The 18,473-nt window shown below is 36.8% G+C and overlaps 1 protein-coding gene across 10 annotated transcripts in view; it reads right to left on the bottom strand.

The window, feature by feature from the left end:
* The window catches only part of NOL4 (nucleolar protein 4), a 189,125-nt gene that overhangs the window by 44,293 nt on the left and 126,359 nt on the right, over positions 1–18,473 (bottom strand). For 8 of the 10 annotated variants that reach the window (XM_068189515.1, XM_068189524.1, XM_068189552.1 and 5 more), the window contains 2 exons: positions 4,374–4,553; positions 3,442–3,633 (listed from right to left, as the gene is read on the bottom strand). In XM_068189515.1, coding sequence (XP_068045616.1) covers positions 3,442–3,633; positions 4,374–4,553 — 372 coding nt within the window. The remainder of the gene's footprint in view (positions 1–3,441; positions 3,634–4,373; positions 4,554–18,473) is intronic. The other 2 variants (XM_068189541.1, XM_068189533.1) reach the window with 1 other exon arrangement.

Below are 18,473 nucleotides of genomic sequence, written 5' to 3'. Positions count from 1 at the left end.
CCCTATAGAGGTCACAAAACACCTGACATATATACAGGAATTCTCGTTGATATCAGTCCTTGAAAATGAGGAAGTAATTTTTTTCTTTTGTTTTTGGGCTAATGAAGAGAAAAAGAAATAATTTATTTAAGAATATCAGAAATTTTTAAGTTCTCAAAGCAATACAGCACAGTGCAGGCAGAATCACAACCTTAAAATCCCATCCAAAGCCAGTGATTTCGGTATTTGACAGACTTCCCTCCCAATGAAAGATTCTGAGAAAGATCAGAGAATTTATTAAGAGAACATTCTCAACAGTCCATTTACAAGAGACAACGGGAGGAGAAAAACAGTCTTGAGATTCAGGAGAAAAACTGAGTGCCTTATTGAGGTATATACTTGTGTCAGAATGAAAACTGCACAACTACAAGCTGCACAGTCAAATGGGCAGAGCATTTCCAGCATAGAAAGGGAGCTTCTCAAAGGCCTATTTGTAACAAGAAGCTAGGCAAGCTGCCTCGGAGTCCACAGACAGCTATCTGTCACAAAAAGATGTAGAATAACTGTAAGTAATCTGTTAATCATAGTAATACTAAGAATCATGTTAATTTACATTATGAACACTCAAGAGACTGAGCCTTTTTTATTGCCTCTAAGCTAGAACTGGCCTGTTATGCAGCAAGAACTGTCATTGGAATTACAGGCAGCAAATAACTGACAGAATCAGGCTCCAGGCTTGCTTTTTCATCTTTTTCATGCAGTTTTACACTAATTTAACATAGTGTTTACATTTTTTCTTCACTTTACAGTATGACGCTCTAGATAACTGCACAGTTCCACACACACAGTCTGAACTGTCATATGCCATAAAAGAGAATATTCTTTTTTTCTCATGCAACTAGATGGTCAAAATGTAGCATTTTTGAACCTGAACAAAATAAAAAAACTTGTATTTAATGTATGTATAAGAAAAGACATCTCCTGTAGAGGTTATTATCTGACATCCCATTTAATATAACAATGGTACTGGTACTGCTGCTGAGCAGATCATTATTCTGGTTTTCTGTATTTGAGGGTAGTCCCTTATTCACAACAACACCATCGTGTCCCTTCTTTATTGTTTTGAACAAATGTCATTATCCAGAAAAGGTGTTTCTTCTCCATTACCAAAATGGTAAGGATGTTTAAAACAATCAGGTAGTCAAATGCCTCTGTCCATGGTAGCATTTTAAAAAATGCCTATAATCAAGAGATGATGATACAGTAACTTAGAAATCAAAAAATAATTAAAAAAGCCAAAGGGATACATATTAAATTTCAGAATTATTCAAGACATACTCATAAAATGCTACTTATTCTCTTAAGAAGTTGATGGGAGTCCTCCAGAGACTTTGGATAGTCTTTGGCTGGTATTCCTACCTGCAAACAGGGACACAGACACATATCCCTTCAGGCCCAGGAGGGCTGCAGTCTTTGGCAAGAGGTCTAGTGCCTTGTCACTTCCATTCATGGGCAAAAAGTCAATGTTTTAGACGGTGATTTGTTTGTTTAAAAGGAAATAAAGCCCATCATAAACTGTCATGAAACATTATAAAACCAGGAAATCTTTCTGAACTATAAAGATTGTCTATTTGGATCATATTCCTGATAATCTCTGCTCCTTTTTCCCTTCCAGGAAAAAATTTGATCCTGCAACCTTTATTCATATAAAAGTAACATTTGCTAATGTGCACTGAAGTCAAGCCAACCCAGCTCTTATGGATCAGACTTGTAGCCCCTTGTTCATATTGCAAAACAATTGCACAAGTCTTTCAGATGACAAAAATGAGCCGGTCTATATAACTGCTCATCAGCATGAAAAATGGTAGTAATAAGGCTATAAATTGGAACAGTGAGGAGACTTGCTAGCATTGGCTAATTTTGTAAGTATTTTCAATTGAAAGTACAGCAAAATAAAATATTTGGCTTCATGAAAGTTGAGTTTGATGTTGATGAATTATTGTCAGTGAGTAGATGCAATTTAAAATTCTGCTTAGTATATTGTAGAAAATATTTATTTTCTATTTGTCCTTTTATGTTGTATTTTTGTATTTTGGGTTTTTTTTTTTTTTTGGTTTGTTTTATTTTTTTGTTAGGGCTAAACAATCTGCCATGTACACCGCCAGTCAATCTCTGGCACTTCTGGCTGTACAGATGTCCTTTATTGTACCTTCATCTGAGCTTCCATTGTTCAGAAACAGTGTTATCCCAATGCTTCAAATAATAAAACCTTGCTATTGATTAGAATCACAAACATACACAAAAATTTAGTTTCTGTCTTTGCTTTTGGTGTTATCAAATAGTGGTCTTACCCTACAAATAAGTCTGATATTTTGTTCTTAAAACTGTCAGCTACCATCTTAAACAACAAATGATACTCATAAATATTCTGCAAAAACTGCAGGAAAGTGAAAGACAGAGAGAAAGAGAAAAACAGTCAAATGCCACCATCTCCAATAATTTTTAATGTAATCAATGGGTTTGCAGATGATTCATTAAAAAATGGTATGTTTAATCACTAAATGATATCTATTTGCAACAATAAGGTGTTTTTGTTGTTATCTTAAGGCCAGAGAGGTAGCTAAGACATTAAATACAAGGTGGGTAGCTATCTAGTTTCTTCTGACTTTCCTCCATTTTGGAAATATAAATGTTTTCTAGAGATAATAAAGCTGCCAATTAGTGAGAAAACTTTATTTACCCATTTTTGTGCTACTGAGTAATATTAAAATAACAATGTCTGAAAACATTTTCAGTTGTATACCATGATAATCTTAATGAGTTTTGGTTCAATTATAACTACTAAACTGTTGAGATGCTTAAATTCTAAGTTTGACCAAACATGTTTGGTTTACAGCCATTAAACATGTTTTGCACACCTATATATCAACTGAAAGATTTCAAAAGAGTAACTTTCACTGATAAGTAATTGGCTAAGGTGTACAAGAAAACACCCAAAGCCAAAGCCATTGCCACTATGATGTTATTAAACTGGGCATTTCCTTGAGGGTCAATTTTACAGAGCTCACTGAAATCCAGCTAGCAGAGGTGTTTTAGGGAAAAAATCCATCTTACAGCGAGACTTTTCGGGGCAAAAATCTGTAACTGTAACTTAAAGAAACAAGTCACTATATAGTCCATAGTTCAGTTTCCCTCCTTACCTATGCCTTGCTTTGTTCTTTTCCTACAGGTCCATATTAGTTCATTTTGTGAACTCTACTGTCTTATAGCACTTTTAAATCAAGGGGAATAAATTCAGGAAGAATGAAGGAGGGAAAAAGAAACCTCTGACCTGGTATTACCAAAAAAAAAAAAAAAAACCAAACAAAAAATAAAGACGCTAAGATGAAAACAAAATAGTGCCATGGATTTACATATGGGGTTTTGATGGAAACTAGGGCTGGGTTTTAAGTCAAAACTCACCATCTCAAAACCACTTCTTTTCATCCGCCTGCAGGACTTGAGGTAAGTACGTATGCGTTTTCTGGCACGCTCTTGATACTCAGGGAATTGTCGCCTGCATGAGTCAATGATAGCCTGGATCTTTTCTTTTGGCTGCTTAGAGATTGGGACCATTCGGTCCAAGTTTTCATCTACAAACAGCCTGACAAACATCTGTTGGCAAGAGGGAGACAGAGGAGATGGGTTTGGAGGGCAGCTCTCTTCTCTTCCTAGCTTCCTGGCTTGATTACTGATAGGAAGACATTTATTTTTTCCTATCCACTGAAGAGCTTTGTAAAGGGAAGCCAGAAATATAAAGCAAACAGTTCTTAAAAGGGTTATTTGGGGTGGGGGTGGGTTGGGTTTAAAAAAATAGACAAGAAAAGAAAAGTCCATAGGATACAGAACTTGTGAGATAAACCAGAACAGACTCTGAAAACAGGCACTACTTAAGTTTCATTATTAACAATAAGCTGTGATTGCTAATCATTTTATTGAACTGACTCACATTTTTTTCTTTGTTTGAACAATTGCTTGTGTTTTCATGCATAATTATATACATTGAGAAAGCAATAGAGAACAGCTGACCACCAGAATGGTCTCCTGAAAAAACTAGCTACAGCCTCTTTCCATTCAATGGGTGAACATGCACATCCACCCACCACACACATGATCACACATGCACACATACAGAACAAAGCTTTGTTTTCCTCACTGGTAAAGATGGCACTCTGCCTCAAACTTCTAAATGAAACACAGCAAATCTGTTGTCTGTTGGCAAGGGTTTAATGTGCATTAAAATAATAATTGAAAAAAATCCCACAAATTAATGTGCCTTTAATATTGTCAAACTTACCCAAAAACAACAATGCAAAAGGAAAAGAAGTAAACAAGGTGAGTGCAAGAGGGCTTACGTTAAAAGCTTTCAGTCGCTCAGCTTCTACCCCATCTGATTCATTAACCTTCTCAGGATCTTCTTGCTCATCATGGTCATCCTCATCCTCATCTCCTCGATTCAAAGACAGATCTTCAGCACCTCTGCCTACACTCTCATTCTTGCCAGAGTCATAGCTTGAATAGCTATGTGCAGGGGACTGAAAAAAAAAAAAAAAGAATATGCTTGTAAAAATTCTCAGCAAATATAAGGTCATACTTATCAAAAATGTTCAGTAAATATGTCAAGAATTCCATGAATTCTTTTTATACTTTGTTCAACATAAAAGTCTTCCTAATCTTTCCAAGAGCAAACAATGCACAATTATATTAATTTCAGTGCTTTAAAAAAATGTGACCAACTGCAAATTCAGTAAATCTATTAACAAATTAATTATTTATGATGATTACAGTTAACATCAAATCTTTGCCATACAGCCTTGTGAAAGTACTACCTACAGAAATTTCTTATAAACACTAACTTTTTTGTATTAATCAAGGTGTAAATAACGGATAGCTGATATGAACAAAACTCTAAAGAATTAAAATATAAACATTTCAAGGCAAAGAGGATTCAAGTAGGAAACACTGGTATTCATCCAATGAATATTAAATGTTATCAAGAGATGCAAAAATTTATTCAAAATAAGGACATGATTATGTTCTAGTTTCACTTGCAAAACCCCAGAATGAATTAGAGATGTGTAGGTTTACATTTTGAATGCTCTCTGAGAATCATGTAGTAAAACCATTTCCTCTTTGAAAATCATCATTCAGAACTTTCCCCTGAGCAGAATTTTGTTAGATAAAACAGATGACCATTTCAATAAAGTGTATCCACTTGTCGGACCAAAAAGTTTCCAATTGTCAAATGTTGATACAGTGTATTTTCCCATGCAATATCAAGTCCTCAGCTGACTGTTCCCACTGCATGCACTTCAAACTGCGGACCACAAAAAGACATCAGTAACAGAAAGCCTTCCACAACATAAAACTTAAAGATCAAAGCTTTTCCCCAGCCACACAAAAATATCAGAGAGTATCTCCATCAGTCATCAGATTCACATTTAGGTCAATCGGAGCAAAATTTTACTTCTATATCTTAATGCAGTAATATTTCACTATTTTTTTCTCTTGCTTCAAAGCATTCTGTAGTCTGAATCAGGTGCTACATGACAAATTTCACAAACACACTCTTTTTTTAGATGCCTCCTCCCTTAATGTCACCAAAATTCAGCAGCACGATTCTTCAAATAAAAACACATTTCAAGTGGCATGCCTTGAACCACATTCTAAGCTTCCTAAAACTGTCTTTATTTCAGGGTATTTCACCAGCCACAGAATGAATCTGTTTTAGAGTCACTTGCCTTGCCTTAACAGTACTCATATTCCAAGCCTTCCTTTTTTATATATCCTCCCAGACTATATTCTCACAGTGCCAATCCCCTGGAGTTCCAGTTTTTAATCCCTAATGCTCCTACTATCGGAACTTGCAGTCTCTCATCCCCTTCCCTGAGTCTCTTCACTCTCTAGATCACTCTTCATTCCCTAGACCCTTATAGCAGATGTAGGAAGAGTGAGAAAACATGAGAACAAACCAGAAGAGCTGGCCTCGGGATACAAACAGCTTCAACAAGTAGCAAACTCAGCACCACCCCTTCTGTGGCAAGAAATTAGCCAGGGTTCAAGACGGCAGATGCAAGATGGCATGGGAAGATTAGGCTTGTAAGAGCAGCAAAAACAAAACTCCAGTTCTTGATACACTGATAGCTTGTTTTGTGAAGATGGTGAGTATCTACATTGCTGCGCAGTCACATAAATTCAGGTTCCATTCTAAAGGAGGTGATGGCTGTATTTTATCAGAGTGTCTAGCATATGCCAGCAAAAGTGTTTAACCTGGCCAATGGCTACCAGAAGGCCAACAGCTGCAGCCTGGTAGCCTGTAACAAAGGAAAGAGTGATTTCCCTTAAACCTAAAGAGATTCTCCGAAGACCTTTTTTTAAAAAGAGAGTTACAATGAATTAATTGTTATTTTTGTACAGTGCTATGCAGTAGATCTGACCTATGCCGCAAGACTTGTTCTTCTGTAGTTCTTTGTTTCACCCGTCACTACAGCTATATAGCACACAGAAGGCTTTGAGATAATCAAAAAGCCATTTCATGTGCTAGGCACCACATAAAGCATAGAAGCTGCTGCCCTAAAGAAACCTACTGACTGAAATCCTTGTTGTGCAGACAAGTGATCTCACATGTGTCATTTCATCAGACTAAATCCAATTAGACTACTCATGTGCACAAAGTTAAACAGATGCAAAACTGATTTTAGTATGTACATATGTTTCGGCTGGATGCCAAGATCATAAATTATGCACCAGCATTGAGATTTCCTTTTATGAAGGAAACAAATTCAGGTCAAAATGGCTTAAGTATATCTCTCAAAAATGCAACAGTCAGGGTGTTTGTGTGGTTTTTGGTTCTGTTTTGTTTTGTTTGTTTTTTAAAGAAAGCATTACATAGAGAGCCCTGTCCAACAGCTTCTCTAAAGTTTTTATTTAAACAACCACTTTAGCATCTTAAATGAACTGTGGGGAATAACAGTCTGAGAAAGTTGCATGGTAGGAATCCATATTTATTCACTGTGAATTTGAAGACTGTTTAGAGTACCAGGAAAAAGATGTTTTTCACCTAGCTGTTTCATTAGCAAACTGAGGAAGAAAAAAGCTCACTTTGAGTTTGCAAAAGTTCAGTTAAGAACAAAATTTCTACCTTTCTGTATTTCTACACAGATGAATATTGATTCTGTATTTCTACACAGATGAATATTGATTCAGAGAAGGAAGAGACATCTCTCATTTGTGTTGATCCTGCAGTTGTGCAAAAGCCAATAAGGATTTCCTTTTGCTACTCTATTAAGCAGTTGCAGTGCTAAACATGGGATAGAAGAGCAGAGGACAACTTTTAGTTCGTACATGACACTCAATTTTAAGTCTTGCACTGTCCTTTCAAAAGGCTGCTCCCAACTTTGAAAAACATGAACATGCTCATTCAGATTCCTGCACAGACTTTGACACATACATTTTATGGTCCTGCAGTAAACTAGACTGAAGAAGTGAACCTGGTTAAAATGTTTTGATTTTGCTTGTTTGTTTGTGTTTTTTCTAATATTTTCCAGTCTGCTTAAGACAAGAATCAGTTCTTGGTTCCAGTTCACCACCTGAAAGCAAAAACCTTTGTGCTGACAGGAAAGTATGAGCATGGAGGAGAGCATACACGTATCTCTTTTGATAGCAATGAAAGATTAAATCATGGTGGAGTGGAAGCATTAGTAGATGTAAGATGTTTCACAGATGAATGTTTTGTGCTTAAAAACTGAGGGCTGGTGAAAAAAGTGACAGCAATGAGAAGCTATCCAGTGAGAACAAATGAAGTCAAAGCTAAGGACAAGATGTTTCCTTGCCCAAACATTTAGATGATTATCAAGCAGTCTTAAAAATACTGAGATGCTGATATTTCTATTCTGACCACTTTATCCTTGCCCTTTCTTGAAGGTTCTGAGTTCATGATTTTAATCTCTTCCTTGCAACAATAAGTACTAGGCAGTACTACTTTATCAAAATGAAAGTGAAGGTTCGTGCCTAATGGCCTGTTTTAGGGAAGTTGTGACATGAAATACCAACCTCTTTCTAAAACATTACAAGTCAGCAACAACATTCACCTGAAGTCAAATCATACAACAGGAGACCTGGGAGGACGTCACAGTTATCATCTACTTTATCTTGCTGCCCCAGAACAAGGTCAGATGGTCAATCCCGACCACTGCGTTTCTAGTTTTTAACTTAAGACTTCCAGTGAGAGAGATGCCATGCAGCCCCCAGCCAAACTGCACCAGTGTTTCACCATCTTCAGAACTATTAAAAAATTGTTAAGACCAACCTCTGACTTTCATAAATGCATTAAGCCTATTTCTTTTTCATGTATCTACCACGGATTACAATGGAGGAAAGGTGTGGCTTTGGGAGAAGACAGCATTCTCTTCCTTCAATGGAGGAAAGGTGTGGCTTTGGGAGAAGACAGCATTCTCTTCCTTCTTTATGAGACTCTTTCCAGCACCTCAGGACTGTTATCATGTCCCCTCCCTTCAATCTTCTCTTCCCAATAAATTAATTTATGCTGTGAAATCAGTTTTCCTGATTCCTAATCATTCTTACTGGTCTGCTCTGGATATTTTCCATCTGATTTGAAACCTTCTCAAAGAGTAACTCCCAAAACTCCAAAATGTATTCCACTCACTGCCTTTCTATGAAAAATATATTTCTTTATTTTTGATCAATTTCTAGCATGCTCACAGCAGAAAAACCTTATCCCTTTATTTGTAGAAGAATACCCCAAAGATGCAAAAGACAGCAGTGCAGAAACCTCACAGTTGCCAACAGAAATCATGCTGTCATTTCATGAGGACTAAAGCAGAAGTAATCCTTAACATTTAAAAATATAAAGTCTACCACAGTGCTTCAGTGCCTGCTGGGGTTCGACACTGGTGTATGGCCACTGGACAGGTTTTGGAACGATGACACCACATGACCTCACTGCAGGAAGCTTGTCCCAGCAGAGACTCTTGGCTACCCTGGTGAGTGTACAAAGATGGCACTTAATTACCCAACCAAAAGTTATTCAGTGATAGAAAGCTAATTACTGAGGGTGTCTGTAGTGACCAAAAACTGGAAATATCATGTGTTCATGACTTTAAAAATGCCAACATGGAACAAAAGACCCCACCTTTTCAGGGAAAGATGCCTCTGATGGAAGCGTAGCAATTCTTATTTTTTAACAAAGCTTCATTTTTCACATTTACATTACATTTTACATTTACATTTCATTAGAGACTTTTACATCTATGAGTAGTGTGTAATTCTTTCAGTTAGTTCCATCAGACTCTCATAAACGACAGAACTCCTGTGAGCAAGAGAGACTTGAACATTTGAAGAGCTGGCAAGACAGCAGCACAGGTCTCCATACTGCATGGAAAGGAAAGGGGTTAGGAGGCAGGCAGAGATGAAAACACCTTACTGGCTATACATGATTCTCTTCTAGAAATCTACCTCCACATCTGTAAAAGTTACTAAATCTTTTTAATGTGTACATAAAACCTTATTCTAAAGCTGACAGAATTCTGCTTGCCCCCAGTTGTACATCCAGCCCTTTCTTCTTTTTCACACATTTCAGTAGTTCCCTCTCTGTCACCGAATACACAAAAATCTACAATTTCAGCAATTACTCTTGCAACTTACGTGTGCTTTTCTGTACACTTTCCCATGTGCTATTGTGTAGCAAAAATATTTTTATAGAAACTATTCCTATGACACAGAAAGGGATTAGAACATTCTGATGACAGTGGATTTGACTGTTTTTTCCCAAAATTATCAATTAAATTAGAAGTTTATTTTAATTTTTTTTTCACATTTACATTTTTAACTGATTCTACATATGACAAAGTTTTTGAAAAATTCATAAAAACCAGCTTTTGGTAAACTGGTATGATTGAGAAGCATGCCTTTTATTTGACATATAAAAAATAAAGTTAAGCCTGAAAGGTTAAGGGAAAATTCATGTCCTATAACTTTCTCTTTAAAATATATTTGAAATCAATACTGCATCGTTAGAGTTCCACTTCATTCCTATGAAAACTGTGAGTTCTCCATACAGCAGGGAACTTCTCTACAGGAGGTAGTTGTGTTTGGCTTTGGTTTTTTTTTATTAAACCTATAATACTTGTAATATAAATAACACATTAGAATATATAAAATATTTTTGGCATATGCATGTTCTTTTGTTATTGAAATACTTGAAACTATAAAAAAAATTCCTAATTTTTTCTCCTCAATTCAAATAGAAGGCAGGAGGCATAACTGAATACTTAGGTTCAGTTATTATCCTAAGGAATTCACTATCAGGTTTTATAGCTAGAAGTCCAACTCTCTGTTATTTTGCATTAATAAGCCATTTTCTTTCCACAACCTCTCTTAAATCCTATGCTTTTCTATCTTCCAGACTTTACTGTTATTATCCTTTTTCATGGCTCCTTTAAACCTTCATATCATCAGATGTGTGGAACTTTACAGTCCATCTCTTCTTTTCTCATTACAGGGAAGACTGAATTCCTAAATAAAATTCCAGCATCTCATCATTTATTTCAAGATCCAATTAACCTCTTTTTTATAAACTCCTCACATATTTGCTCATCTTACCCATATCTTTGCAACTGACTATGACCAGTTTGCTCCCCTTGTTACACAATAATTGGCCTTTCCAGCTCCCTTATAAAATTTCACCCTTGATAATGGGAAGGCATCATTGTGTGCAATTCTGCTATTTGGAACATGAGGACAACAGCATTTTTATGGGAAGAATGGAGAGCTGAAAGTTACAGTTTCATAGGTTTGATTCTAAAAAAGTGTTATCTAACACGCCAAGTGTTAAGTTGTAAAGGACTTTTTTACACAAAACTCATATTACGCTTAAAAATCTTCTCTCTTTGCTCTGTGTTAACAATGTGACTTCAAGAAACAAACTGTTCAGTTATTTACAACAGCAACTAAGAAATAAAAAGATTTTGCTCCCAAATGATCCTTGGCATGATTTTCTCTGCAGAGTAATTTTTTTTACAATAGTCCCTGAGAGAACACTGCCTGTTTCTAAGACTATCAGCTCGTTCTTTCTCAGTAATTTTCCAATCTATGCCATATTATGTTTGCTTATAATATTCCTTTCAACAGAAGTACATTTATTAGCCATAAGGAAACTACAAATTACCCAGACACCTTCATCCCAGTGGGTTTATCCAGATAAATAGAAGTTTGGATAATTGAAAGATAAGAAATAATTGAAAGACCACCTGAAACACATATCTTCTTGTGTTATTTTCTCCTTTTAGCTAAAATACAGTCTGTCCTAGGCCTTTCCCCACTGGTATTGACCAACACCAAAATACATCACTTTACCCTAATAGAAATAACCTCAAAAATTAAATAGAGAGTAAAAACAGAGAGGCAACTGAGAATTCTCACTTAAGTAGAAGAATAAAGTGTATTTATAGGCTGTAGTTTAAAGAGAATCTAATCTCTTATTACCTGATTGAGTATCTTCAGGAAAGCTCCTGCTCCTTCCTCAGCCATTCTAGAGGAGGAGAATTCTTGGGGGAATCAGAATAAGTATCTCCAAATCACCCTAGTACACCAGTATTGAGAGTACCAGAGCAGAGCTGATTTAACAGCGCAGGAGATTTGCCTACTTCGTAGCTACTAAATAGCTTTAATTTTATAAAATTGTTTTATTAATGAATTTCTAGAACTCCTCTAACTGATGTAGACTTTTTTCAACCAAATACTAAAAGAACATAGTTATATAACCATCAATAACTAGTCATATTGCAAAATGTGGCTGCTGTGTCTTTGGAAAAAAATACAATGTCTTTTGTGGGAGCTGAAAAGTCAAACCAAAACGGTGACAGACTCAAATAAAAGATTAAATTATTTTTGGCAACATACACTGCTGTTTTGAAGCTCTAAAAGGATCTGACAGAGTTTCTGAGGATTTGAGAAACACAGGTTACCACACAGGAAAGCTCCATCACAAATTTCTGGATTTCTGCAAACAGTGTGCTAACAGAGTATTTAAACCACCCAAAATCAAACGAGAAGATCTGAATTAATTTACACTCTTTTAAGGTCTTACATTGCAAAATAAGAAAAAGAAAAAAAAACCCCAACTACCTTACTTTATTATCAAAGTCAGGAACACTTCGCCAGTGAGTTTCCAAGGACAATAATAGCATACTTTGCAGGTAGTATCATAGCTCAGCAAAGTCAAGAGCCTGAGAGAGCCCCACATAGTTCTTGTGCTTTTGGCAAAATCCATCAACCTAACACTTCTATTGGAAAACTATCATTTCCAAGTTTTGGTGAAATGTTGGCCTTTTGTCAAAACTCTTTACAGTTTCCATCCAGATTCCACAGTTTTCCCTTTGTCAGGGTTTGGAGGGGTTTATTTGCATTTTTAAATGAAATAGCAGGGTTTTATTTTAATTTTTAAATGAAATAGCAGCAGTTTGTATGAGGATTAGTGAACATTTTTCTTATGGAATATATTTAAGTGACTACTAAGGTTTATGTGACAGGCAGGTAATTTGAGCATTTTGAGCATTTTTGACCAGCAATTTTTTGGTTAATTGTTAGACAACTGGCTGGTAAGAGCTACAAAATATTTTGTAAAAACACCAGACTATTAATTTCTTCTCATTCTATTTTAATTGAGAATGAAACCTCTAATGCAGGCAACACAATCAGGAAGTAACTAAAATGGAGAACATTTATAAGACCTGAATATCACAATGACAATTACAATGTAGGTCCCAAGACTCTCACTCCCCTCTTTGCAGTCTGTCCTAATCTAACTAACAGAGGTTTAAGATATAAACATGTCAATGAGGATAAAACAGGCGAGCTCTAACTCTCCAGTGAGGAAACAGCAAAATCCCTGACAAAATCCAGTCTATCCATTAAAGATCCCACTTACAGACCAGCAGTGCTACCTCTACTATTTGAAAATATCTCAAACTGCTGCCAGCTTTCAATACAGAAGTAGTGACTGAATACTGCAATGGCCTCTGAAGTCTGACTTAGGTAAGAAGCTAATGTCAGCAAAAACCAGAAGTAAGATGCAGTAGTGATATAATCTCTTGAGCAGTAGCTTAAATGTGCTAAGCTTACCGTTTTATTTCCATGATTTTATTTTCTTATGGGAAATTAATTTCTTACGGGAATTTTCTTTTATTTTCTGTATGTAGGGAAATAATGTTGTCATAAATACAGAAGAGCAGAGTTTCTTGTCAACGCAGCATCACTGGATGCTCTGTTTTAATCTTGAGCATACTGCTGCTGGAAAACCTAAGAAGAATCCTTTTCCTCAGTTTAGCAGTAAGGAATAAAACCAGGGAATACAGAGTACATGCAATTCACTGGTTTAGTAATAGGCCACTTGTCAGACATCTACAATTAAGTAGAAAACTGCCATAATATTTTTTTCTTTCGGTGCTATTCTTTCTGTTCATGCCCTTTGGTTCAGTTTCAGCCAGTTTTTTCCACGCTGCTTTATCCTAAATATTTTAGTTCTTTATCTTTGAACTCATTATGCCTTTAGTCCTTTTTTGCTTCAATCTTTTCTTGATTTCTTCTCTTGTCTCTGATATTATTCCTTTCATTTCTTCCTCCCCTAAATTTCTCTCTGCTTCCTCTTACCATAAATTTAATCTGTAACATCAAAAGAGTTCAATAACCTGTTTTCTTCTTCAGTCCCAAAAGGACATAAACCTATTGGAGTGAGTCCAGAAGAGGGACACCAAGTTGATCACAGGGATGGAGCACCTCTCATATGGGGAAAGACTGAGAAAATTGGGTTTTTTTCAGCCTGGAAAAGAGAAGGTTTTGGGGTGACCCATTTGAGGCCTTCCTGTACCTGAAGGGAGCCTACAATAAAGATGGAGAAAGACTACTTACAAGGGCACGTAGTGACAGGACAAGGGGGAATGGCTTCAAACTGAAAGAAATTAGGTTTAGACTAGGTATTATGAAAAAATTCTGTGAGGCTGGTTAGGCACTGGAAAATGTTTCCCAGAGAAGTTGTGGATGTCCCATCCCTGTAATTGTTCAAGGCCAGGAATGATGCAGTTCTGACTGGTCAAGGGAAAGGTGCTCATGTCCACAGCAGCGGGGTTGAAAGTAGATGACCTTAAAGGTTCCTTCCATGCCAAATCATTCCATGATTCTAAAAAATATAAGGCTATTTCCTCATGTCCCAAAGCAAGAATCTACACTTGGAAACTGTGTGTTTATTTATAAACAATACCCATTGAATTTATTACTACAGGTGAATCTTGCTAAGAGAATTAAGATGACAGAGAATGTAGACTTTGTACCTGCCCTTTTAATTCACTGTGTTTTTCTTCCTCACTGTCCTTACTATGGCAGTTTTCTACTCCTTTAAAGCAATGAAAAGATCCCAGAGAGCAAACACATGCACAAGTGAAAGAGTTTGATTTATATCTGGAATCCAGAAGAAAAGACTGATTTTTGGTTTTTGACATTCACCTTGTTCCCCTGTCCCTATTGTATCCTAGACAAGCTAGAGATGGAAAGTACACAAGAGGCTTCCAGGTTGTACAAAGTTTCAAAAGACATTTCCAGAGACCAACAGCAGAGGCAGATGCAGAAATAAAAATACAACATCACTGCAAGGTTTGTGTGCCATAAGAATAGCAGGCAACGAGAGGAGCACTTGTTTTCACTAGGTAATGAGAAAGAAAACAATGAAGACAAAGGTTGCCTCTGTCCCATCCTTGTCAAGTGTCTGGCAAAAGAGTGCTATTTGACATCCAGGAACTCAGCAACCCTCTATAATGTCTGCCTAAGGCCATGCAGCAGCTGGACTTATTAAACACATAGTTATGTGCTGAGCTGTGCACCTGTATTTTCTAATACAGAAGGACATGCAGGATTTTGTATCCAAACTCATATGAGAAGGAAGAACACAGTGCACAAAACAAAAGTTGGAAATAAAGAGGAACTAGAAGTGATGATTGGGATGAGAGAGGAAAATAGTTTAATAATGGACCTTTCTTGGTGTGCTCTTTCTGAATTCATCATAAGTTCTTCCCTGTGCTGATTTCCTCTTCCTAGTTCATTCCTACACATGGCATTTCATAATTTCTCACACCTTTCTCCTTTCCAGTCTAAGCATGGCATAAGTGCAAATAATTGGGAAGGAGATTAAAATCAATTTATGGAAGCAGTAGAGAAGGGAACTCCAACTCATTTATCTCCATCATTTATGAGAATTTTAGGCTCTCCCTCCTACAGTTTGTGTTGCTCAGTCACGACAGTTCTGTGCCAGAATAGGTGAGAGGAGACAGTCCTGTCACTCTTTCTCTTCTGACCAATCATTTATATCTTCACAAGTACAGCTTAAAGGAAAAAACCAACCAAAAAAAAAAAAAAACCCTGTAACATACTGAGAGACGGACTCAGGAAAAAAAGCAAACCCATCAATTAATAACAGGAATGTAACGCAAAAGAATCTTCACAGTACTGAACAGCCATTTACAACTGATCATGGTAATAAGATGACACATTAAAGACTGATTTTTCTAGGGGGAAGCTAGGAACACAACAGGGCCACACACAATTTTTTTGCATATGCAAGAGAGGAGCATATTGCCTAATGAGAACTATAGGGTACAATTTGAGAATGCTTGTTCTTGCTTTTCCTTTTGGCCCTTTACCTCTATCTTCTTATAGCAGCAATCTTTAGCAAGCTTTAAAAAATTAACTGGAGGTAAATCAGCTGGATTGTCCCACTAAGTAGCCCTGAGAAACAGAGGTTAATGGCCCTAATTATTGCTTAAGGACGGGGTGGGAAGATTTAGAACTTGAGACCAATCAGGAAGGGACAGATGGAGACAGGGCTCCTGAATCAGGGGGGAGGCCTGTTCTTAGTATGCAATAGTCTGAGTAAGAGAGGAGCAGCTGAGATGTCTGTCGCTGAAGCTGATGGAGTAGATTACTGATTAGTTCCCTACTTATCTACCACAAATAAATCTTAAAGAAATGCATCTCATAAATCAAGTAAATCTTGTAAGAAATGCATCTAATTTGACCCTCCCTGTTTAGGGAAGGATAAATAAAACATTTATCATAAGAGTAAGCCAGAGGCTTTGCTTGAGGTTATCACAGGACAGCAATCATGAGAATGTTGCAGGAGAATTCCTCATAAAGGCAGTTTCTACCTAATAGTTCTCCAGTTCAGTGTATCCTTAGGACTAATACAAAAAGACCAGAAAGCAACAGAAACAAAAAAAAGAATCTTTCCATTCTAATCTATGCTGACTGTGCTTATGTTAAACACATGGTCTGACATTTTGGGGGTGGGGGGATGGAGGACAAAATTATGAAAAGCATTAAACCTGACTCCCCAAAGGAGAGCTGCTCAACAATTGCTGCTCAAACAATTCAGGCAGCCAATTCTAACAAACAACAGTTTTGTTGAAGAGCAAATGCTCTTCCCCAGAAGACAGGTCACAGTAGCCCCCTAAATCCCTACCAATACCATTAAATATCTCTATTGGTGGTAGCTTTCATAGTACCATCCTGAAGAAACCAGAAACTGTCCTTATAAGCCATAATTTTACCTGCCCAAGATGCTGTAGGACTTTCCAGCTTGTACAAACATTAGTATATATTTGGTACAAAAGTGAGCTGTTTTGATTGGTCTGCTCATAAATGAGCCCTGAGATTTTATATGCTGCCTGCTAAACTTTCAGGCTTGTGAGAAGTGAATCATCCAGTTTCCTCCAGGATAGCATGGCATAGTGTAAGCTCCCAGAACAGCTGCTGTTTAAAAAGGAAATTGCACTTATGAACTTGATTCCATGCCCCAGTACTCTCTGTGATTTCTTGTAGTGGAATAAACTTTGTTTACTGCAAAATGGTTCTGTCACTTGGTACTTGGAGCTCAATTAGAGGGAAACATACAGCCATCAAGCGGCACTGAAATTTCCAAGATGATCTAACAGACTTGGTCTGTAAAGGCGCAAACTTATTTATAATAAGCAATATTAACCTTCTATTAGGAGAGATATTTTGAGTTGTGAATACTGGGACCACTTAGTTACATGCATTCACTTTAGCTAACTAAATCACCATGCTGCAGTGGAGAATTCCCCTATCAGAGAATAAAACAGAGTATAAAATCCTATTTGGCAAAACTCCACCTTCTCCAAAGACCACATTCAATCCACCTTCTTGTAGAGGAAGAATTCTGTGAGAAAAACCTGCTAGAATTATGCCAGAAAAAAAATAAATCAGAGCATACAGTGCATTTTCTCATATTGATCTCATAACTCAACTCAATACCTGACTATGGAGAACTGAACAACTATAAAACTGCTTTGTATCATTCTCCAACCCAAATTATTTAATCTTCCACATCCTGCCACTGAATTCAGGGAAAAGGGATTTGGTCTCATGATGTCAGCTTATCATACAAAGAGAACTAGCTGAAAACTTTAAATCTGGATCTGAGCTGGACTAAAGTTTTATAGGTTGTTTTCACTTTCTATTTTCTTATTTTGTGTGACTACTTTTGTATTCTTAGCTTCCACAGATGAAATTTAAAGAACAAAGAGGAAACCAAAATAGAATACATTTTTAAAAATTAGAGGAACTCATCCATATATCTATTTTTAGAAAGTGGCCCCCCCTTCATGGTGCAACTGCCTACACTGTGGGCCCATGAGTCTCCTCTTTCACAGAGCCCTACCTGAGCACAAGGCATGCAGTGCTGTGATCTACAGGCTGAGATCCTTCTGGAATACAGAATGTAAGTCTCACCGGTTGCATTTTATTAAACTTAAATGCAAGAGGCACAGAATTTGAGGAACAGAAGAGTTTTCTGTGAATATCCCCCATCACTGTCACTGGATTTGCTATTGGTTCTGCTCTGTTGTGCGGCCATGTCATGGATCAGAAAACCTAAGCAGATTTTATTAATTCCTGAGCAGGAATTAATTTTAAAAACTGAAAGGCAAGGATAACTTAAGTAAAGTTCCCCTTCCCTAATGTGTACCTGTAGTAGGGGTCTATTGGAACACAAAAATGTGTTCACGTGTGGCATAGGATGCTAATAGCTTTGTTTTCCATTATTAAAAAGTAACACACAAGTATTTAGAAACTGATTTTCTCTGGCAAACACAATCTCCTTGACTTTGTCAAGAAATTTTGCAACTCCAGTAGTAGTGCTTTTAGATGAATGTGATGATATGGTTTCAAGCAACTGAATTTTTCTCAGTAGTATATGCTTTCAACAGTGCCATAAGAAACAAACAAAATCCAGAGACATGACTTGTGCTGGCAGTCACAGCTTACCTCTACAAGTCCTGTAAAGAAGTAGCTTTAATATCTGCTCACTGATTCCTACACAGAGATATCCATTATATTATATTGAAACGTTTTTATCTTCAAAAAGTAGAACT

The sequence above is a fragment of the Anomalospiza imberbis genome, chromosome 1 (genome assembly GCF_031753505.1).
Source record: "Anomalospiza imberbis isolate Cuckoo-Finch-1a 21T00152 chromosome 1, ASM3175350v1, whole genome shotgun sequence".
NCBI classification, from domain to species: Eukaryota; Metazoa; Chordata; class Aves; order Passeriformes; family Viduidae; genus Anomalospiza; species Anomalospiza imberbis.
The sequence above is the reverse complement of the archived record's forward strand: the minus strand, read 5'-3'. Positions and strand labels throughout refer to the sequence as shown.